This window comes from Mesocricetus auratus, unplaced genomic scaffold (assembly GCF_017639785.1).
Source record: "Mesocricetus auratus isolate SY011 unplaced genomic scaffold, BCM_Maur_2.0 Super-Scaffold_4256, whole genome shotgun sequence".
Lineage (NCBI taxonomy): Eukaryota > Metazoa > Chordata > Mammalia > Rodentia > Cricetidae > Mesocricetus > Mesocricetus auratus.
In genome coordinates, this window is record NW_024429182.1 from 70,668,810 (window position 1) to 70,692,585 (window position 23,776).

Here is a 23,776-nt window from a genome sequence, read left to right on the forward strand (position 1 = left end):
TCTCAAAAGCCCCCAATGCCCAAATCAGTTCATTCATTTCCTGCCGCTGTGGATGAAACTCCTTCCCAGAACAATTAAATAAAATAATGCCTACTGAAAGAAACATACTGTTCTGGATGACAGAAGAGCTTTAGAAGCTAAAACAAAAATTCAAGAGAAGCTATAGATCAAATTTGATAAAGATTAGATTAGGAACCTACCCAAAATTAGGGTTGGGAAGGGTTTTGTTTTTGCCTTTTCAGGAAAATAAAAACAACCATCTTGAAGAATTTAAAGAAGCATCCAGAGAAGACAAGAGTGCTACCTGGAAAAAATTATCAAAAAAAGAAATAATCTGACCTAATGTGATCTCTGCAGTTTCCAAAAAGAAGAATGAACCTAAGCTGGGTAGAGATCACACACCCCTTAATACCACCACTCGGAGAGGCAGATCTCAGTGAGTTTGAGGCCAGCCTAGTCTACAAAATGAGTTTCAGGAAAGCTAGGACGGTGAACACAGAGAAACTCTCGAAAAACAAACAAAAGAAGATAGGACCCCACAACACCATTAAACTGAACAGTTTCAACTAAGGATCAATCTTGGACTACAAACTGCTCAGAACAATTTCAAGGTGGCCAGCTGAGATGATCCAGCCTCATAGACTACTGTCCTTGGATTGAGATAAACCCTGTACTTTCCCATTATGCAGAGACTGGACAAAAATAATACAGCCTAACAGTTAACCCAAAATCTCTTTTCAGGATCCTCTACAGATGCTATTGTCCCCAGACTGCAGGAAGTAACTTTAAGAAAACAATGCCCACATTCCCAAGAGGTGGGTAGGTGGTTTTTTGGTCATTCAGTTGGTTATGGATATTTGTAACTGTTGAGGGAAATTGGTTACAAAATGTTGTTGGTTACAGTCAGGAAGTTAAACAAAGGGGATTAGATTCAAGGTTTTTGTTTTTTAAAAAAGGATACAGATAAGATAGAATAAAAGGGTAGATTACTGAATCTACTCTTGAAAAGAAAAGGGAGGATATAAGATAAAAAGGAAGATTACAGTCATATTAGGCATGTTTTCAAAGTCAAACATAATTTTAGAAAGACAGGTCATCTCTAACAGAGAGATCTATAGAATATGGCATTTAAAATGTTTCAGTAACAGATTTTTTTTTTTTGACAATGAGGCATATCTGCTCCTAGCAGCACCAATCTACTTCAGAGAAGATGACGGGCATTGAAGAAACTTACATGGAGTTTGCTTTCCTTATGGCAAAGGTAAGTGCCCTTGCCTTCACTGCTGACAGTATGCTGTCCAAATTGGACAAGCAGGACACAAAAGACAGTGACTGAAAAACCTGACCAAGACAAGATGGGACAGTCTATCAGAAAATCCTGCTTCACAGAAAAGTCTGTCAAAGATGCTAGGCCTATAGGCTGAAGATGGATGCCCCAAAATTGCAGAGCAACATTGGGTGTCTGTCTAAGAAGCCAGATGTTTTTGTCATTTCTCACATTTTTGGAAGTTTTAATATTATTTCCTTCTTGAGTCTCCAAGGGAGTTGAAGACTGGATCGTATAGTTATAGTTTTCATTGTTTACCAGATTTTCTCTCTCTCCTCTCCTTCTCCTCTCTCTCTCTCTCTCTCTCTCTCTCTCTCCCTCTCCCCCTCCCCCTCCCCCTCTCCCTCCCCCCCCTCTCTCTCTGACACAGTCCCAACCTCATCTGAGTAGAACCTCTGAAAAGAGTCCCCTACCCTCAGGCTGCTATGGGCAACAATGTGGAACTGTGACTCAGGCAGCAATCCACCACCACTAACAATTGCACCTGATTTTTAATTTTAGTGTTGTGTGATGTATCTTTTTTTGCTGTTTGGTTTGGTTTGGTGTTAGTTTTTTGAGACAGGGTTTCTCTGTGTAGCCCTGGCTGTTCTGGAACAGGCTCTGTATATAGACCAGGTAAATCACAAAGATCAGGCTGCCTCTGCTTCTTGAGTGCTGGGATTCAAGGTGTGTGCCACCATCGCTTGGCTTATTTTGTTTCTTGTTTTCTTGCTGTTCTGGATTTCACTATGTACACCAGGCTGGCCTTGAACTCACAGCGATCCACCTGCCTCTACCTCCCATGAACCACTGCATCCAGCTATGTGGTGTGCCTTTAAGTGATCCTTCGATAGTTAATTTTAAATGTCAATTTGATTGTGTGGTATCCTGATGGCTGGTATTGTGGGATATTTGTACACTGTGTGAAGATGTATTTACTGTGATTGGTGTAATAAAGAGCTGATTGGCCAATAGTTAAACAGGAACAGCTTAGATGGGACTTCTGGGAACAGAGAGGACTCTGGGAAGAAGAAAGGCAGAGTTGCCAGACAGCCGGAGAAGATCCAGGAGTACAAGATGAAAGAAAGGTTAAAAAGACAGAAGGCAAAAATGTAGATTAATATAAATGGGTTAGCGATAATTATAAGAGCTAATGGGTCAAGCCTACGCTAAGGCCTAGCTTTCATAATTAATAATGTCTCTGTGTCATTATTTGGGAGCTGGCTAGTGGGACAGAGAAAGATGCACTACACTGGTACATTTCTGGGTGTGTGTACATGGCTGTCTCAAGAAGGGATCTGCATTTAAAGTGGCAGACCAGTGTCCTCACTAATTGGGTGAGCGCCACCCAGTTTGCTGAGGACTGGAAGAGAACAAAAGAGAGAAGAAAGGCTAATGCACCCCTGGTTGATCTCCTGCCCTGAGAGATTGGTATTGTGGCTCTTGAACCTTTGGGTCTGGACCAGGTCTTACAGTACTGGTTTCTTCAGTTTCCCAGTATTGGGGCCTGGACTGGAACCACCCCACAGAGCTTGCTGGTTCTCAAGCTTGCTGATGGTAGGTTTGGGGTGGTCTCTGGTTCACATCATAGCAAATCTTTTCTCTCCCTTCACCTCCCACCCCTGTTTTGTTTTTTTAGAGTCCTGGATCATATGGATGGTAGACAAGGAAGCAGAGGCTGCTATAGCAAACACCTAACCCTCTGGAGGATTGGGTAATGGCAGTCACTGGAGTTTCATGGTATGTACCAAAAAAAGCCAACTCTGTCATGAATGAATGCCTTAAAGGTGATTCCACTGACAACTGAGAAACTAAAAATGTGAAGAGAAAGCCTCTGTCTTCTCAGGGGATCCTAACGGTGTTGACAGAAGGGAAGATACAAGGGCAATCCTAGGGAGTCCTAGATTGAAATAAGGAACATGTTACTGGACAATGGAGAGGAGGCCAGCTCTGTTACTAAGAGGTAAAAGACCTTGGTTGAAGTGTATTCACATTCTACTGTTTTTTAGGGGGCGTATTGAAGAATAATTAAACTGGATATTTAGCTGAATCTATTTCTAAATAAAATGTCATTGCTAAACTCTTCCTGACTGATTATGGTAAAATTTAAGAAGACAAATATGACTCAAAGGCATAATTGTTCAGCAAAAGAAAGAGAAAGAAAGAAAGAAAGCAAAACTTTCAAAGAATTGAATTTTTTTTCAGCCTGTCTATGCTGCAAACTGTGTGAAAGGCAAAGGCATTCTTGAGAAAATGCTGAGGCCCAGTATCTATCTGACAAAGAAATTACTATAGGTGATTAGACCTGGCTATCCTGGCAGGAAACCACCAGCATGAGGGAGGAGGGGATAAAAATGGCTGTTGACTTTTGGAACTTCATAGAGCAAACACAGACATTTGGTGAGAGTGTACACTCTTCTTCAAAGCCTGGTTCTGACATCATGAGACGTCTCTTCAGTTTCAAAAAGGAAGACCATGACTGACTCACTTTCACCAGGCCAGGTGGCCTTTATGCAAAACCAGGCCAACAGGGACACCCAGCATCCCCACCACAGCCCCTCCTGAGGAGGAGGGCTGGGGCAGGGCCTCTACCTCAGTACATCTGGGAAGTGGAACTTGATTACTAGAGCTGTCATTTTAAAAACATTTTTACATTTCAGTGCGTGCGTGCGTGCGTGCGTGCGTGTGTGTGTGTGTGTGTGTGTGTGTGTGTGTGTGTGTGTGTGGACACTCGTGTTATGGTGCAGGACAACCAGTGGGCTGTCAGTTCTCACCTTCCACCATGGAGGTCCCAGGATCAAACTCTGGCTGTTAGGCATAGCGGCAAGCACCTTTACCCACTGAATCATCTCAATGCCCCAAGATAGCTTTTTTCTTTTTATATTTGTTTATTTATTTGTTTGTGTGCTGTGGGGAGGGGGTGCATCCCTGTTGCAATATGTGTGTGAAGGTCAGAGAACAACTTGTGAAAGTCAGTTCTTGCCTTCTACATCTGGCCCCCAAGAATCAAATTCAGATTGTCAGGCTTGGTGGCAGTCTCCTTTACCCACTGAGCCATCTTGTCAACCCAAAAAACAACCTGCTACTATCAATGCCCATAGAATTCACTGAGGAAAACAATGAGATCAAGGAAAATGAGTTCATGCCAGAAAAAGGAATGGAAAGAGCTCTTTATGAGGCAAGCTGACTGGCTTCTCTATCAAAGAAGAAACCAGCTGTAGGCAGCGTAAACAACCATGGGTCACATTCATGTGACTGCATCAAGCATCGCTGTACCAAGCAGGAACAACCATCTGCACCAAGGAGACCACAGTTCAGTCTCAAGGGAGGCAAGAAACCCCGGCACATAAAAATCATAGAACAAGCTGAGAGGAGCAAAAGAAGGAATAGAACGTTCAGCTCCCTGGCTAGGCACCTGGGGGACATGAGCGACAGAAGAAACAAATGAGAATGATCTGCTCATCTAGTCATTGACCATCAATCAGTTGCCTACTTCCAGAGCAGAACTACTAATAGAATGGGCAACTCAGCATTGTCAAACACTGACTTTAACACTTTATTGGGGGGGAGGCTGGGAGAGTGAGAGTCAGAGAGAGAGAGAGAGAGAGAGAGAGAGACAGACAGACAGACAGACAGACAGACAGACAGACAGAGACAGACAGAGAGAGTCTGTGTGTCTGTGTAAGCTTATGTGTGTGAAGAGGACAAACCATGAGACTTGGTTCTTCCCCAAAGTGGGCCTGGAAATGGAACTCAGGCCATCAGACTTGTGAGCAGCAGTCTTTACCTGCTGAATCATCTCACTGGCCCAAAATTCCTTAAAAATTAACCAGGAACCTGTTGGGGAAGTCTTATGTCAATAAAGCACTGTTGAGCCAATAGGGAACCAAGATAGGTGGGACTAGGAGTCCAGGAGAACTCTGGGAAGGAGAAACACAGGGAGTCGAGACGTAGCCACCATGGGGTAGGAAGCCCGGAACTATTCTCCAGTAAGAGACATACTTAGATTAACAATTATGGGGTAATTACTTAAGTCAGAGCTAGCCAGTAAGAAACAAGCAAGGCCAACAGCTTCATAATTAATATAGCCTCCTGTGTGTTTATTTGGGACTCATGCGGCTCTAGAACCAGGCTGGTGGGAAGGCTTCTCTCAAGCAAAAAGCTTCTCTTTACAGGAACCTACTTACTAGTAATAGTAAAACCTTAACATGAGGATGAAACAAGTAATTCTGAGACCCTTGTAAATAAGAAAATGAATAGAAAAGCTGTATTTGAGTGCACTTATTTTGTAGACATGCTATACTATAAATAATACTACCGATTTGAGGAAAATGTCCTAAAGAAAAGGGGTAACCAACTACAAATACCAAATAGATTTAGTTGTTTGGACTTTTATTTTTGTTCACTGTGTCAGAGGTGGAACCCAGGGCAATATGCATGCTGACTAGGCTAAATTCTCAGCCTTACTTCTGTTTTGTTTACATTTATTTATATATTTATGTATTTATTGTGTGCATCTGAGGGTATGTCCCTCTGAGTCATCTCATCAGCCCTATTGTTTTTAGCCCTATTGTTTTTAAAGAGTTTTTTTTCTTTTTCTTTCTCTTGGCTTTTTGAAACAAGGTTTCTCAATGTAGCTTTGGAGCCTGTCTTCAGACTTGCCCAGTAGACCAGGCTGGCCTGAAACTCACATTAATCCAACTGCCTCTGCCTCCAGAGTGTTGTGATTAAAGGTGTGTGCCACTACTGACTGGCATGTTCTTTCTCCCTCTGTTTCTCCCTCCCTCCCTCCCTCCCTCCCTCCCTCCCTCCCTCCCTCCCTCCCTCCCTCCCTCCCTCCCTCCCTTCCTTCGTTGAGTTTTTAAAAAATGCGTATAAGTGTCTTGCCTGCATGTATATCTGTGCACCATGTATATGCAGTGTCTAAGGAGGCCAGAGAGGGCACCAGATACCCTGGAACTGGAGTTACAGAGGGTTGTGAGCTGCCATGTGGGTGCTAGGAACTGGACCTGTGTTCTCTGAAAGAGAACCAAGTACTCTTAACCAATGCGCCATATCCCCAGACCCTTGAGTTGCTGCTGCTGCTGTTTGCTTTTGAGAAAGGGTCTCACTGCGTGGCCCTGGCTGTCTTGGAACTTACTATACAGACTAAGCTGACCTCTAACTAACAGAGATTACCTACCTCTGCCTCCTGGGTGCTAGAATTCAAATGTGCATCACCACCCACTGGCCTTTGATTTTATTTTTAGTTAAAATAAACTAGGGGCTGGGGTGATGATTTAACAAGTAAAGGAAGGTACTTGCCACCAAACCTTATGACCTGAATTTCAATACCCTAGGAACCACATGGTGGAATGGGAGTGCCAGCTCCCACGTGTGGTTCTGACTTCCCCATAGTTCAAATGCCCACACAATAGGGAAGGGATTGTTTTGTTTTGAGTCAAGGTCTCTGTGTAGCCCTCACTAGCCTGTAACTCACTCATTATGTAGCACAGGCTAGCTTTGAACTCATGATCCTCCTGTTGCTACCCCAGTTGCTGGAAGAACAGATTTATGCCATAACAGCCAGCTTTAATGATTCTGAGGAATTTGTTGAGGTACAAATTATACACCATAAAATGTCCCCATTTAGGGAACAGTGAGATGACCTAACAGATTAAGAAGCTTGACAACATGAGTCCCAGAACCCACTTACATGGTAGAAGGTGAAAACCCATACCTGAAATTTGTCCTCTGACATCTATACATGTGCTATGGAACACCTGCATGCAAGCATAGGTACATGCAAGCACACACATGCAAAAACATATGCATTAAAATAACTAATTAACTAAATGTAAAAATAAATTTTAAAATAAAAGCAAAAGCATAAGAATTTTAAATTTAAAAAATGAAAATAAATTAAAAAGAAATTTAAAAATGCAGCACTCAGAAAGGCAGGGGCTGGTGGATCTCTGAATTTGATGCAAGCCTCATCTACACATCGAGTTTCAGGCCAACCAGGGACACATAGGAAGGCCTAGTCTCAAGCAACAAACAAACCAGCTGCTTGTAAATATACAACTCAATGATCTTAACAAATTCATAGTTTTGAAATTTGTATCACAATGTCTACCAGATTTTTGGTTTGTTGCTAGTATTATTATTTGGTTTGTTTATTTTTGAGACAAGGTTTTATGTAGTCCAGACCAGCCTTGACTGAGCCACATTCAACTTTATAGATGACCTTGAATTTCTGACCTTCCTCTCCTCAGTGCTGAGATCACAGGTGTGACACAGACAGTTTTTTTACATGCTTTTAATAATGTGACTTGTCAACAGACAATAAAGAGTTTATTCTCACTTGGTACAATGTGCATAGACATGAAACACATTCAAATTGGAGAGCTGTGATGGTTTGGATAAGAATAGTCCCTGTAGCAGCATGGTGGTGGCTCATACCTTTAATCCCAGCACACAGGAAGCAGAAGCAGGCCTATCCATCTCTGTGAGTTCACAGTCAGCCTGGTCTACAAAGTATTTGGTCATTAGGCAATGGCAATACTTGAGAGAGATTAGGAGTTTCATCTTATTGGAGAAGGGGGGGTTGGGCTTTGGGGTTTCAAAAGCCCAAGCCACGCCCAGTGTCTCTCTCTTCCTGCTGCCTGTGCGGACAGACATAGAACCCTGTTGCTTCTCCAGCATCATGTCTGCCTGCCTACTGCAGTGCCCCTCACCATGATGAAAATGAGTAAACCTCTGAACTGCAAACAAGACACAATTAAATGTTTTCTTCAAGTTGCTGTGGTCATGGTGTCTCTTCACAGCACTAGAACACAGGCTAAGACAAGCGCTATCTAAAGTACTGTCCTAGGAGCCAGGCTTCCATGGAGCTGTGCCTGTGTCTAAAGCCCTCGAGGATAGGGTTTTCAGTGGCTTTATAGGTAAGTACTAAAGCAATGCTAACGACACTCAATTTATTCAATGCTAAAGCATTTGAAATACTTCTTTTCATTAGTCCCATAGCAAGAAAGCCCTCCATATAAAAACTATAGTCAGTTTTAAAATCATCTGCATAATATATTTTATCATCTTAATGATTGAGATATATTCACCATTTCCAAACTAGGGAAGAGCAGATGGTGAGTACTATTTTAATGAATGAGATCTCTGTAAGTGAATTCTGTCTGTGATTGTTCAGTAAGGAGTAATTCATTTACTTACTCAACAAACAGGCTTGCCAAATTAAGAGAATTTTCGAAATATTTCTGATATCTCATGGGATATATATCTCTGCTAATGAATCTTTGTACTTTTAATATTTAGATAATTCTTGCCTTAATTGAGCTTATCTTCTTGGTCTTCAATGTGTATTTTAGCTTGAATAGCTTTTGTGACCCATTTTAAATCTCCAACTTAAAAATTAATCTTTTCATAGACACTTGCATGAAGTATAACTGTACCCCAGGTATTATACAGAAAATGATAGAAACACCCATCATATACGTTTTTTGCACAGCTGCTTACTCTGCCATGCTCCATCTCTCCTCTCCCTTGCCTCGTACCCTCCCACTGCCTCTTCCATTAGCCCATGTCTTATATAGTCATTTTTCTGATCTGAAGTCATACATTACTTCCTCAAAGATGCCTTCCATCCTGGGATCCCAACTCCATTCAGTCAGCTACGTAGCATCCATATTTCAAAAACTTATATCTGTAAGGACAAAACTGTATGACTATGTAATTAATATATGCTATTTGTTAAAGTCTATTATCCTAAAAGTTTTAAGTGTTGTTCATTCTACAGCCTTCAATGTCAACTCCAGTCCTTGGCACACAGTAGGCCCATCATAAATATCTGTAAAATCAATAAGCACTCACTGAATATTTTGAATAGCCCCTACTATGAGCAGGCACACAGAGATAACACCCAGTAAAATCACAGCAATCCAGCCCTTATCCTTTTGGAGTTTATCATACAGAAAAGAAGCAGACAAATAAGTATGTAAATAAATAAAAAATTAGCATATAATTACAGTAAGAATTTCACTATAGTTTTTATTTTCACCTGAACACTACCGTGAATAAAAGTATTTTGCTTTTAAGATTTGTTTTTACATTTTTACTGATATGTATGTTTGTCTATCTGTGTGAGTGTATGCTCTTTGTGCCACAGTGGCCTGAGAGGCCAGAGGAGGGTATCAAATCCCCTAGAGCTGGAGTTACAGGCAGTGTGAGCTACCTGATGTGTGTGCAGGGAATTCAAGTCCTCTGCAAGAGCAGCACGCACTCTCAACAGCCGAGCCATCTCTCCAGCCCCAATAAAAATAGTTTTCATGGTGCTTCACTTTTCTTCAATTTGCCAAGCACATACACATTCCTTCTACATACTTTCTGTTTTCCTACTGGTAAATCTCAACCAGTCAACCCAAAGCCAGGCATTCAAAGTGTCAGAGACACAGTACACTAATCCCTGGAGTATACTTGCCTGTGAATATCAGAGGAAGAACATTCAAATGAAAAGCAAACAGCTCTACACAGGTATTTTCTTACCATCAAGGTTAATAGGACAATTTTTGGAAGACCTTATAAAAGTGAGAGAACAGTTGAGCTTGTTGGCATATACTTTCTTTCTTTTTTTTTTGAATGGGCATTGGTGTTTTGCCTGCATATATGTCTGTGTAAGGATGCCGGATCCAATAGAACTGGAGTTACAGACAGTTGTGTGTAGGAGTGAACCCCACAAAACTATCCGCCCAACAGGGCGGGGTCAAGGTAGATAAAAGGAAGTGAAAGGAAAAAGCTTCTCTTTACAGAATGGTGTCAGAGCTGGATTGAATTTCCACATAGAATGACAAAAGGCTTCTCACAAGGAAAAAGCTTCTCTTTACAGTTGTGAGCTGCCATGTGATGTGAGCTGCCATGTGGGTCCTGGGAATTGAATCCAGGTCCTCTGGAGGAATAGACAGTGTTCTTAACCACTAAACAATATCTACAGCCCCTGATACTCAAGAGTCAGGAGTAGGTAGATCTCTATGAGTTCAAAGGCAGTCTGAACTCATACATGAAGTATAAGTTCTAGGTCACCCAGGGATGCATAATGAAATCTTGTCCAAGGGGGCAGGGGGGAGCACAGCTGAACATACTTTAAATTTTCTCAAATTTTACTATTAAACATTTTTTATAGTCTCACAGTGGAGTTTCTGGTAATTTATTAATGTTACTACAGTTTCAGCAAATACTAGCTTAAGAAAAACAGTCCATGTTAACAAGTTAACCTTTTTCTTTTTCTTTCTTTCTTTCTTTCTTTCTTCCTTTCTTTCTTTCTTTCTTTCTTTCTTTCTTTCTTTCTTTCTTTCTTTCTTTCTTTCTCTCTTTTTCAAAACTATGTACCTAGAAATGAAGTGGTTCTGTGTTATGCTACCTCCTAGGTTCTTTAAAGGGAAAACAAAAAGAAATCCAAACAAAGTGGACACGGCAGCATGTGTCTACACAATGCCAGCACTCAGGAGGCTGAGGCAGGAGAATCACAGCACAACACATACAAAAGAAGGGGGAGAAAGGAAAGGAGGGAAGGAGGGAGGGAGGGAAGGAAGAAGGGAGGGGAGAAAGAGGAAATCAGAAATATTAGTTATACTCAGTGCTTTCCATGATCAAGCCAGCCCCACTGCTCTGGAGGCATGGACATCTGGCAACTGAGATTCATGAAGAGGCCTGACCCAAGGTCATCATTCCATCTTTCACGTCTAGTCTACCTCCACACTGCTTAGTCAGTCATGTTCAGAAAACATGTCACCATGCAATAGAGACTTGGGACTGGAGAGAATTCTCGGCAATGCGTTGTAATAAGTGTTTTAACGGAACATTAGGCTCTAGCTGTGGGCTGAGCCATCCCTTATACTGAAGTCTTGACCGTGGAATGTGACCATATTTGGAGACAATCTCTAAAGAGGAACCACGTTAAAATGAATTCATTAGGGTAGGTTTTAATCCGGTATAACTGACTTTACTTATTATTTTTAAAGATTTATTTTGTTATTTTTAGACATGCATAATTATGTGGACTGCATGTATATACATGTGAATGAATGCCAAAGCCCCAAAAGGCCAGAAACATTGATTTCCCTGGAGCTGGAGTTACAGGTTGTTGGGAATCACCTGACATGGGTGCTGGAAATCTAACTCAGGTCCTCTGCAAGAACAGTATATGCTCTCAACTGCTAAGCCACCTTTCTAGCCCCACAACTAGTTTTATTATAAGAAAATTTACTAAGGGAAACCCAAGACAAGGCTAGCAACCATGTATAAGCCAAGGGACGAGGGTTCAGAAGAAACGAGTCCTGACCACACTCTGGTCTCTAGCATTAGAGGAAAATGAAATTCTGTTTTTAATGCTTCCCCCAACCTGTGACATTCTGCTCTGACTGCCCTAACAAACAAGTATAGTTCTAAAAGTCATGAGAGCCTGCTCTAATCCTGAGTCCAGAGTTCAGTGACAATCACAAACAGCAGCATAGCTCACCCACGCTGCTTTTAGACTGACAATGACATCTGTTCAAATAAAATCATCATCACATTAGGCAAGAACAAAAATGCATGCATTAATATGTAGAGAATCAGTAGGAGGAATCAGGAGGGAGAGAGAACTTAAGTACAGATGTTTTATTCCCCTCATCTCCTACCCCCAAATGATAAGATGTTCCCATGGGGAAATGCCCCCAAAGTATCAGTTCAATTCTGACACACAGGAATACAGCTCCTTCCAGTCAGTCTAACTCTGAGCAAGAACTTCAGCTACACACAGGTGGTGGGGAGAAGGAATGAGGCCTGGAGGACAGAGGATGAAAGGGAAGAGGAGTGAAGGGTGGGTCTTACAAGACGAGGAAGAAGAGGCTACGGGAGCAGGGTAACAGAGGCCCAGAAGGTCTCCATCTGCTTCTCTCCTACAAAGCCACACCTGTTAGATGACCAGGGCAAGAATAAGCATAGCTAAGAGACTCTTCCGCTCTTCTTTTCCCTTTTAGTATTTCCTTTCCGCTGTTCACTCTCCTCCCCATGTACTGCCTACACATAAACAACCACAGAGTGTGAGGAGAAAAGTTGAGCAGGCAGCAGCCAGTGCTAATAAAAGAACTCGGGGTTGTCTGCCAAGGCCACTCCCTGCTTCTCTGACTGCTCCCCGCATCTAGGAAAATCGCCCTGTGATGCACTTTGATGACTTGGAAGATCCTTCGCCGAGCAGGACCAATAAGCCTCTTCTCTAGACGTGTGAAGCAGATTCCCTATCCAATCTTTTTTGATTGCTGGTCAGGCCCCACTGTTTACAGAGTAGGCTTGGGGGATAAGAATGCCATCTTTTGAGCAGAATTCCTTTTCTACTATAAACAGGGTCTAGGGCTGGGGCTTGGCTGGTACAGTGCTTGCCTAACACACATGAGGCTCTGGGTTCCTCCCTAGCCCAACCCAAACTCCTCCCACAACTTCCTGAACTCCTCCCCAGTACCTCCTGAACTCCTCCCTAGCCCCACCCAATCTTGGTATAGTGGTGCACACCTGTCATCTCATCTCTCAGGAGGGAGACAGGAAGATCAGAAGTTTAAGGTCATCCTTGGCTATACAGGAAGTTTGAAGCCAGCCTGGGCTACATGAGACCTCCATCTCAAGAGGGAAAAAAATCAAAGAGAAATAGGTGAAGGAGATATGCAAAGAAAAATGTTGATGAGAGATCTCAAATCCCATACAACATCCACTTTCGATTTCAGAACCACGAGTTCTTATAATAAGTGTTTTTTGCACAAGCGGATAGATTTTTCCCTTTAACTGAAGCTGATAAATTTGTATAAGTAGAAGAGTCTTGCAATTTAGTAAGAGCCTTCAGGTGCACTACCTCATTTGGGACTCACAATACCCAAACACATAATGAGGCAAATTAGTCTAACTCTTGCTTTACCTCTTAAGAAGTAAGGCCCTTGACCTGGGGATTTGTCTTCTTGGCTTCCAGGCATTCCCTGAGAAGATGTCCCACTATTCAGGAGAAAGACGCAGACACCAGAATAGAAAGGAGGATCCCAGAAGAGAGGCCCTGTAAGATGAGAGGCATGGGGAAATGTGGAAAGGCCACATGAAAGCAGTGTGGCAACCCAGGCAAACTCGGATGAATGCCGCTGCTGGTCTACCAAGCATGCAGATGAGAGCAACAGAGGACTGAGTATCATGAGCCCACAGGATCCTGGGAGACTGCACTGTTGCTGTCTCATGTCAATCAGTCAGCCTTTAGGATGGCTGATTACACAACAGATAGTGAAGCAGACGCTAGAGTTCTCTAATAAATAATAATAATAAATAGTAACAAATAGAGCTTGACTCGGTCTCCTGACTGATTCCAGTAATTTAGTCACTGCTCTGAGATGTGACTGAAATTGTAGAAAAATAATTCAGAAGTTTCATACATGTCATTTACATAATAGAAAATGAATTTTAGCTCAGAACTACCAGCTGTGAAATTATCTTGTCAGTTTGCAAATCAATTAGAGATATATGCATGTAAATGTGGACAGGTAGGAGAGTGTTATTAAGATACTTAGCATGGTTACACAATAACTAAATGTGTTTTTCCTCCTCTATGCTGAAGGAAACTTTTAAATCCTAGCAAAAGCATAATACACAGCAACAGAAAAAAGAAAAACAACTAAAATAAATAACCCAGTGAGGAAAGATAGACAAATCATGAAATATTCAAATGAAGGAAGAACAAGGAACTCTAGTTTCATCTCTCGGCATAGGTAAATCTCAAAACATCAACAAAATGAAGAGGGGCAGGCATGGTGGTACACGCATGTAACCCTGGCACTCAGGAGAACAGAAGTTCAAGGTCATCCTTGGTTGTGTAACAAGTTTGAGGCCCACCTGGGATACATGAGACCTCATTTTAAAAAATAAATAATAAATAAAATTGCCAGGCATGGTAGTGCATGCCTTTAATCCAAGCACTGGGATTCCAGGCCAGCCAGGAATACATTTTAAGACCATGACTCAAGAAGAAAAGACTAAAAAAATAAGAGATTAGCTGTTCGGGAGTAACTTGCCAAAGCAACTTACACCCTACAAGAAAAAAAAAAAAAAGAATGTAAGAGACATTTTCAGAATTATGTATCACCACAGAACACGGGCTAGGGAGATGGCTCAGAAGTTATGTGCCTGAATTCAATTTCCCAGCATTCACGCAAGAGTTAGGGGAGATGTATCTGCAACCCCAGTTCTGGGAGGACAGAGACAAGAGGATCTCCAGGTTCAGTGAGACCCTATCTCAAAAAATAAAGTGAAAAACACAAGGGAGAAAAACACAAAAACATTGACCTCTGGCCTCCACAAACACCCATGTACATGTATGCACACACACACACATAAATACATACATACATCACATACACACACACACACACACACACACACACACGCACGAGAGAGAGACAGAGAGAGAGAGACAGAGAGAGAGACAGAGAGAGACAGAGAGAAAGAGAGATAGAGACAGAGAGAGACAGAGAGAAAGAGAGATAGAGACAGGGACAGAGAGAAGAGAGAGAGAGAGAGAGAGAGAGAGAGAGAGAGAGAGAGAGAGAGAGAGAGAGAGAGAGAGAGAGAGCGTTTGGAGAAGGAGCAGGAGAAGTCTGGACATCTGGGTTCATTTAACTGCCATGAATTGTGTTTCAGTCAGAGAGGTGCCCAGATTGGAATAGGAAGGGACCTTTATGAATGTAGCAGATGCCAGTCAAGCCTATGATGCGAATGTGTTGGTGCTTCTTCAAGATGATGGCAATAATCAGAATGAAAAGGCCCCTGAGAACTGATAGAGCTTAGGGAAGGAAAGTGGGAACAGAGGACATATGTGTGGTGTGTGTGTGTGTGTGTGTTTGTATGCATGTATGTATTAGAAATATACATACAATGGAATACATAAAAATCTCCAAAATATAAACTTTAGCAACACACTGTTTAGGAATATATAGCCAAGAAAAGCAGTACTTCGCCTTCAAGGGAAGGACAAGCTTGGAGAAAATGGCAAAGATAGCTCTGAAGTCACTGGTCATGTTTCACTTCTTAATCTAGACAGGAGATAAACATGTACACTTTAGAACACCCTATGCTATTTGTCTGTGATAGTACCTTATATTTATAAAAATTTTTTCATAATAAGAACACTATTTAAAATATCAAGAATATAGCAAAAGAAAATTAAAAAATTGTCTCTAACAATATGTTTATGTAATTCAGAAAAATCAACCTAGTTTAAAATAAGATTATTGAGCACACAATAATCTTATTATAAACTTAAAAACAGTGGCTCATACCTGTAATCCCAGTACTTGGAGGGCTATGGCAGGAGAATCAAAATAAACCTGGACTACAAAGTGAGACCCTGTCACACAAAGAACAAGGCCAGCGAGATGGATCAGTGGGTAAACAAATATCTGAAGACCAGAGTTCCAACCCCCTGAACCCACAGTGGAAAGTTGTTCTTTACCTCCACAAGTGCACTGTGGCACACACGCTCAACAGTCTCTCCCTCCCTCTCTCTCTCTCTCTCTCTCTCTCTCTCTCTCTCTCTCTCTCCCTCTCTCTCTCCCCCCTCTCTCTCTCTCTCTCTCTCTCTCGCACGCACGCACGCACGCACGCACACATGCACCATGCACAAATGTACACACACAATAATCATAAAAGAAATGAAAGAGAACAAAGGAACAAAAGTCACAACCAGCATACTACAGAGATGTAACTGACTTCAGAGGCCGAAGTCTCCTATAGTTCATAATTCATACCCAACTTATCATCAAAGGAGGCAGGTATAATTGTAAATCCATCATTCTGCAGGCACAGGCCAACCTGGACTATCCTGCAAGCTCCAGGCTAGCCTGGACTAGAGTGAGACCCTGTCTCTGAAAATCAAATGAAGGAGCTAGAACAATGGCTGGTCTTCTGGTACCCCGGCACCCACATTGGCCAGCTCACAAATGCCTGTAATTCCAGCTGCAGGGGATCAGCACTCTCTTCTGGCCACCTGGGGTACCTGAATATATGCAGCATGCATATTCACATACCTGGGAGAAGAGGTATCTGCTCTCCCAGGTGGAGACCAGGTGAATGACTTAGACTTTCCATCCATTTGCCTGCCTTGAACAGAGGTCCCAGAAAGTACACACCACACACTAAAAGACCCTTCCCTGGCAGAGGTGACTGACTCAGCACTAGACAGCTGACCCAAAGCCAGCCAATCACATTGCCACCTGCCCACCTTTCCAGCTTTGTTCTCACTACTTCCCCTTATCTCTGTGAACTTGCTGTACTATTCCGTAACAGAACACACTTCCATGCCCAGGGGCTACACTTGTACCGTGTGGCCTTGGATTCTGTCTTTTCTTCTAACTACAGAGGATAGAAAGGGGTCAGTGTGGGCTCACAATTGTGTTAAGCCAGATAGCATAGTCCCTGGTACCAAGCAGAAATTTTGTGAGAATTGTTTTTAACAAAGGAGTAAAACAATTGTAATATCGTGTCTTCTTTTCTCAAAAGCTTTATTCTCATTTCATTAAACATAAATAGAAATATACCTGCTTTAAGAAGACCCAAAATTAAGGCAAAGGAACCAATGTCATGCAACCTTGAAAAGGACAATGTCACAGAAATGCAATGTCATATTAAGTTTTACAAGTGTAAGGAGTCTATAAAAACATACCTGAATGAAGTTGAATTTTCCCAATAACTCCTTCTACCAATCCCAAACAAATGGGGTTCCAGGCAAGAAGCAGATCAGTGGCTAAAATAAAGTAAGAAACAATCGTGAGAATGTATTTACCAGAAAACACTAAACTATCTTTTGCAGCATATTTTAAAAGGATCAACATCCCCCCAAAAAGCAGTTGCGAGCATCCCCCACACAACATATAACCATAAGGGACTTTGTGTTAAAGCAGTAACTCAGGGAGCCCCTGGCTATCAAGGTGGTCGGGGTAAGAGAGGACTGAAGACTGATGGAGACTCCCTAGGTGGAGGAACACAGGCACTGCACTACAAAGACGGTAAATGGAAGGACCCACCCAGGGGTTCCAGACCCAAGGAGGCCTGCACATGGCCATGGAGCTGTCCTCGTTCCGATCACACGCTGAAAAACACCTTTCCCCAAAGCGTCATACACTAGGCAAAGAATCTAGAAAGCCACTTTCCTTATACGTGACCTTAGGACAAAACCAACAAGAACTGCTTAGTTACTGAGTGCCACTGTGTGTGTCTGTCCCTCATCTGAACCGCACAACAGGCTACTGTGATTTCCGTATAAACTAATAGCATTCTAGACACCCAAAAGAGAAGCAAATTACATAGCAAACATGTCTAAGGACAAAGGTTATAATTTCACTCTTCTCCAACTTGGGTTACAAAAGATTGCTACACACACAAAGGTGACGTTTCTGATAGTTCAACAGCTGAAAAAGATCAGCAAGAATTAATATTCCTGCTGGTTCAGGCCAGCAAGCTGGTTGAGAGGGTGGAAGAACTTACCACGGAAGCAGAATTTACGCCCAGAACCAATGGTGGAAAGACAGAGAGCCCTCTGACCTCCACATGTGTGCTCAGGCACATATGCTAATAATAAGTTAAAATTTTAAATTTTTCTGCTGACAAAATTACATTTTAATTATTACCACTTAAATTGTGTTTTACTGAAAAATTATCTGTTACATGTAGGTAATTATACACTAATAGTTTAGTTTCCAAATTCACTTGCATTTTGATTTTTTTTCATCACCCTATGTAGCCATGGTTAGCCTTGAACTCATGGTGATGATACTCCAGCTTCAGCGCCCATATATAGCTAAAATGTTACTTCTTGAATGTCTTTACTGTTATATTTTCACTAGAAAGCAAAAACAATAGATTTCTTTGGTTGGTTGTGGCTATTTTGTAGTGCTGGAGCTAGAATGCAGGTTTTCACAGATGCTGGGCAAGGTGCTTACCCCAATTTCACTGTCTTTATTGTAAGAATTAATGGGAAAAAACGATTTTAAGGGCTCCTATACATATTATTGTTTCTAATCTTCGTTTTATTTGTATTGTGTGTGTGTGTGAAAGTGGGGGCACAAGTATGCCGTGGCACCCAAGTGGAGGTCAGAGAATAGCTGTGGGAGTCAGGTCTCTCCTTCCACTGAGTGGGCTCCAGGGATCAAACTCAGGCGGCAAGGCTTTTGAGGCAAGTGCCTTTACCCACTGTGCCATCTTGCCAGCCCTCATTTCTAGTCTTGACAACATTATGAGGCTGACAAAAGAAACATGGTCAAATCGCCCACAGGACAGGAGGCATGGCTGCAATCAAAAGAGAAGGCTAGTAAAGTCTGACTCAAAAACTTATATTAAATCAAAAAGAGGTGTGAGTTCAAGGCCAGCCTGGTCTACAAAGCGAGTTCCACGACAGCCAGGGCTACTACAGAGAAAACCTATCTGGGAAAACAAAATAAAACAAAAACAAACATGTAGTGGCACATGCCTTTAGTCATCACTCGGAAGGCAGAGGCAGGCAGATCTCTGTGAGTTCAAGGCCAGCCTGGTCTACAGAGCTAGTTCCAGGCCATCCAGAACAAAAATTTTGAGATCCTGTCTCAAAAATTTAAAAAAAAAAAGTAAATAAAAGTCTGGAGCCAGGAATGGTGGTGCATGCCTGTAATCTCAGCATTCAGGCTTAGGCAAGAGGGTCTTGAGTTCCAGGCCAGCCTGGGATACACAGTAAATCTGAGGCCAGCCTATGCTAATGGCAAGCCTGTGTCTCAAAAGAAAGAAAACCAAAGAGGTCTGCCAGTCTGACTCAGGCCGAACACCACAGCAACCTGCTGTGAAACCTCCCTGAGAAACTACACCAGGAGCTACTGAAGCAGAAGTTTTAATGTCACCTATGATTGCAAAGTAACACTGCAAAGCCGGAGACACTGGCCACCGAGTAAGGTTGCTCTGTTTCACATCAGGCCTCTGCCTGCACATTAACCACGCCACACAGAACCACCTACTCTTAAGGGCAACATTTCCTGCAGACACAGTTTTTAAGTCTTTTTCTAGGGTTGGAGAGATGTGGGAGCCAAGCTGATCTCTAGCTTTGGCAGAGGCCCTGATTCATGAAAAAGGAACCTGCTGGGAAGGCCAGTAATGGCCTGGGGCCAGGACCTGGGGTAGCTTAAGAACCCAATTCTTCACCCTAATGCTGTGACCCTTTAATACATACAGTTCCTCATGCTGTGGTGACCCCAACCATAAAATTAGTTTCCTTACTACTTCATAACTGTAATTTTGCAACTGTTATGAACTGTAATATAAAATCTGTGTTTTCTATTGGTCTTAGGTGTCCCCTGTGAAAGGGTCATTAGACCCCACAGGGGTCACAACACACATGTTGAGGACCACTGACCTAAAAGGCTATGGGTACCATATGCTTGGTCTGTGACAAACTTGAGTTGTCCTGTGCTCCCTCTGTGCAACATTGCTTGATCAGTACCCAGCTGTTGGTCCAGGCCAATGGTGCAACCGCTAAGAGCACTTGCTGCTCTTACAGAGGACCAGGGTTCAATTCCCAGAGCCCACAAGATGGCTGAGAGCCAGCTGTAACTCTAGTCCCAGGGCGTCTGACACCGTCATGTGACCTCCGTGACACTGCTCGATGTAGTGAACTTACATACATGCAAGCAAAACATTTAGACACATAAACTAAAAATAAATCTTATAAAAATATTTTTAAAGAAAATGTCCTTAAAATCATGATTTCATGGTGGCATAATTTTCCATTTAAGGAAATACTTCCTTATTTAAACATCGAGGGTTTTTTCTATTATAAAAATACTGTGATATAAATGATGAGTTTTATATAAATAATTCATTTGTCTCCATTCTTAACTTTAGGATAGATTCCTAGTAAAGAAATTAGTAGTCACAACATTAGATTTCTGCCAAAAACATATTTAAAGGCTCATTTAAAAATTTATCTCATATATATACACATATATGTATATATACATATATAAGCATACACAAACATATATGAATATATACACACACACGTACATATTTGTTCACACTGACATTCCAAGACTAATAACTACCTTGGATCAGAAGGCAGAGTCAGCGATTGGCTGACTGGAATTAGCCACAGGGGTTTTGGAGGACCCAGATGGGGGCCCAGAAAGATACAGAGAGGGGCTCACAGAGACTCACTTTCCTTTTGATCTGGGAAGCATCGAGCGTAAGGTTTGGCTGACTGTTCCTCCACAGCTCTTAGGATCTGTCAGGTTTTTACCCCAAATCTGACTCTTGAGTTTTTATTGATATTAGAATAACTCAGATAAATGAAGCATCTGGCATCCAAGGTGTGGCGAACACGTGATAGTAAAGCCACCACTTGTCCACCCAATGCAGGTGCCGACTTTTCCCGCTGCTGTCTCCCTGCACTCCCCAGGCAGACACTCTCTGGGCCTCAGTTGCAGCCTCTTGCTGTCTGCTTTATAGCCACCAGAGTCATCCTGATGGGCCAATGCCCTCCCACACTGTATCCTCAGCCCCCAGCTGTGCATGAACATCTGCAGGTGTCCTAGGTCTGGCTGTGCAACACAGCTGCTAGCCCGGCTGTTTGGACACCCCACGGCAGCAGCTCACCTCACCCTTTCAGCCCTGCCACTTGGGATGAACAGGGTTAGCCTGGCTGCCCCTGCACCCATAGTCAAGCTCTGCTGCTGTAACTGGCTACCCACCATGCTCCAGCACCACAGTTACTGCTCTGGGAAAAACTAAAAAGTTACCAGACCTGGGAATTCTTAAAGGGGGAATTAGATTTTATTACAAAAAAAATAAAAATTATATATACACACACACACACACACACACACACACACACACATTCCCACTTTAATGATGGAGAATTGGAGAATATTATATTACTATGCAGGGAGTTAGTACTCTGTATGGTTCTACAGTGGATGGTTTGGAAATAGGCAAATTAAATAAAGGAATAAACAACTTAGCTGGGATTGACATAATGTCAATTATAATTATTATTAGTTTGGTAATTCCTATTTTATCCTTAAAAACTTGGTTTGGTGCCAAATATAAAAATTGATGTTACGGGGGGCTGGAGATATGGCTCAGCCATTAAAGGCTAGGCTCACAACCAAAAAATTGATGTTACAGGCTGGAGAGACAGCTTAGCGTTTAAGAGCACTGACTGCTCTTCTAGAGAACCCGGGTTCAGTTCCCAGCACCCACATGTCTTTAACTCCAGTTCCAGGGAATCTGATACCAATGCACATACAATAAAAAGTTAAATAAAAATTTTAAAAAATTGATGTAACAATCCTTAGAAATACCTACTGTACCACTGTACTATCACATGATGAAACTGAAAAGGAGCAGCCCAAGGTTATTAGATCACCAACCTTAGTTTACCCAGTTACTATTAAAGAATGACCAGCAGAAGACAGGCATCCCCAAGGTTATGCAGAAGTTAACTGCAATTCTGTAGAAATATTTGAAGAGATTTGAAGAATCGACCATTTCATATGGTATGCATTCACCCTATGTGAAGCAAATGTTAAATTCATGGGCAATTCAAACAGAACTATCACTCAGGGCTGGAAAGATTTAACTACAACAAAGATTGGAAACTGTTCCCCAGTTATAATGGAGAGCATGGTGGAAAGAGGAAGCTAGGGCCATAGAAAAGCAAAATGGAGCTAGAGGTATTGATACTTCCCAAGACCAGTTTCTCAGGGAAGGCCAGTGTACTATTTTACAAAGACAGTTTGGATTGATGATCACCGTGATGCTGTGTCGGGCAGCAGCTTGGAATGCTTGGGACAAGGCTGAAGAATCATGAAAGAGGACCCAGTCACTTACTAAAATTACACAAGGCCCAAATGAAGCCTTCACTGATGTTTTGCAAAGAATGAATTCAGCTGTAACTAAAATAATATCAGATACAGAAGTTAGACAAATATCAATTGAATCTTTGGCTTTTCAAAATGCTAAATCAGAATGAAAAAGAGTCATTAGGCCTTTAAAGGCAAGAGGAGCACCCATAAATGAAAGGATCCAAAATACAGCTGAAACTGGATCTCACACTAATGATGCCACTTTGATAGAAGTGATTTATGAAAGTTTTAAGAAAAATCAAAGTGTCATATGTTTTAATTGCCATAGACAAGGTGATCTGACAGGAATTATAAGCAAGGAACAATATTTTTTCTAGAGACAATACAAACAGAAGGCTGAGCCTTCTGGAGTATGCAGAAGGTGTGGAAAAGGCTGGCACTGGACCAATGAGTGCAGATCAACAAAGGACAGTTAAACAGGTAACCCTTTGCCATTGGGAAATACTTAGGAAGCCTACCACAGGCCCTGATAGCAAATTTGGTTCAACCATTCCCTGACAGCATTGCAGAAACGCATCCACAGAACAATTAAAAGACTTAATACCTATTGTTAAAAACCATACTGCTCTGGATCGCAGAACAGATTTAGTAGATAAAACAAAATTTTCAGGAGAGACCACAAAAGCCATATTTTGGCAAATGTCTATAAATGGTCAAAGACCAAATGAAAGATATGAATCAATGGCATTGTAATATAAATGACATTGTAACTGAAGGTTTGGTTAGGTGCAGATATAACCAAAATTTTACCAAATTTTTAGCATTCAGATTGGCCTCTTTAGGAGGTAAATATTCAGCTTATAGGGATTGGAACTTTATCTCAGATAAAATGAAGTACAAGGTGAGTCAGAAGTATAGGGACAGAAAGACAGATAGGGAAATTAAAGTCATATGTGCCTAACATAGCAATGAATTTATGGGGATGAAATTCATTACAACCATGGAAAACAGATTAACATTCCTCCAATCTCAGAAACAAACAATAAAATAAAAATGCTACTGAGAGAAATATTAAAAGTTATTATCAGTAACTATCACTGACTATTCAGGTTGTACATAAGCAAATCTCAACAGCTGTTGCTCTTTCAAAAGTAGCAACAGCCCTACCTTTAAAATGGTTAACTGACAAACCTGTCTGGGTGGTACAATGGCCTTTGACATAAGAAAAATTATAGGCACTAGAACAGTTGTTATAGGAATAGCTAAATGTTCTTCCATATTTGTTATTAAAAAGAAATCTGGCTGGGCAGTGGTAGCACACACCTTTAATCTCAGGAGGCAGAGGCAGGCGGATCTCTGTGAGTTTGAGGCCAGCCTGGTCTACAGAGTGAGTTCCAGGACAGCCAGGGCTACACAAAGAAACCCTGTCTTGAAGAAAAGAAAAGGAAAGAAAAGAAAAAAAAAATCTGGAAAATGGACAATGGTAACAGATCTAAAGGCTATTAATAAGGTGATCCAGCCAATGTGCTCTTTACCACATGGAATTCCCTTGCCTTTTTTATTATCTAAAATCGACCAAGGGGGTCAAAAAGAAGGCCTG

The 23,776-nt window shown here is 41.8% G+C and overlaps 1 protein-coding gene across 4 annotated transcripts in view; it reads right to left on the minus strand.

The window, feature by feature from the left end:
* Inpp5f (inositol polyphosphate-5-phosphatase F) overlaps positions 1-23,776 on the minus strand; it is a 104,722-nt gene that overhangs the window by 54,941 nt on the left and 26,005 nt on the right. For 2 of the 4 annotated variants that reach the window (XM_040753262.1, XM_040753277.1), the window contains 2 exons: positions 17,016-17,096; positions 13,236-13,367 (listed from right to left, as the gene is read on the minus strand). In XM_040753262.1, the coding sequence (XP_040609196.1) occupies positions 13,236-13,367; positions 17,016-17,096 (213 nt within the window). The remainder of the gene's footprint in view (positions 1-13,235; positions 13,368-17,015; positions 17,097-23,776) is intronic. The other 2 variants (XM_013112985.3, XM_013112989.3) reach the window with 1 other exon arrangement.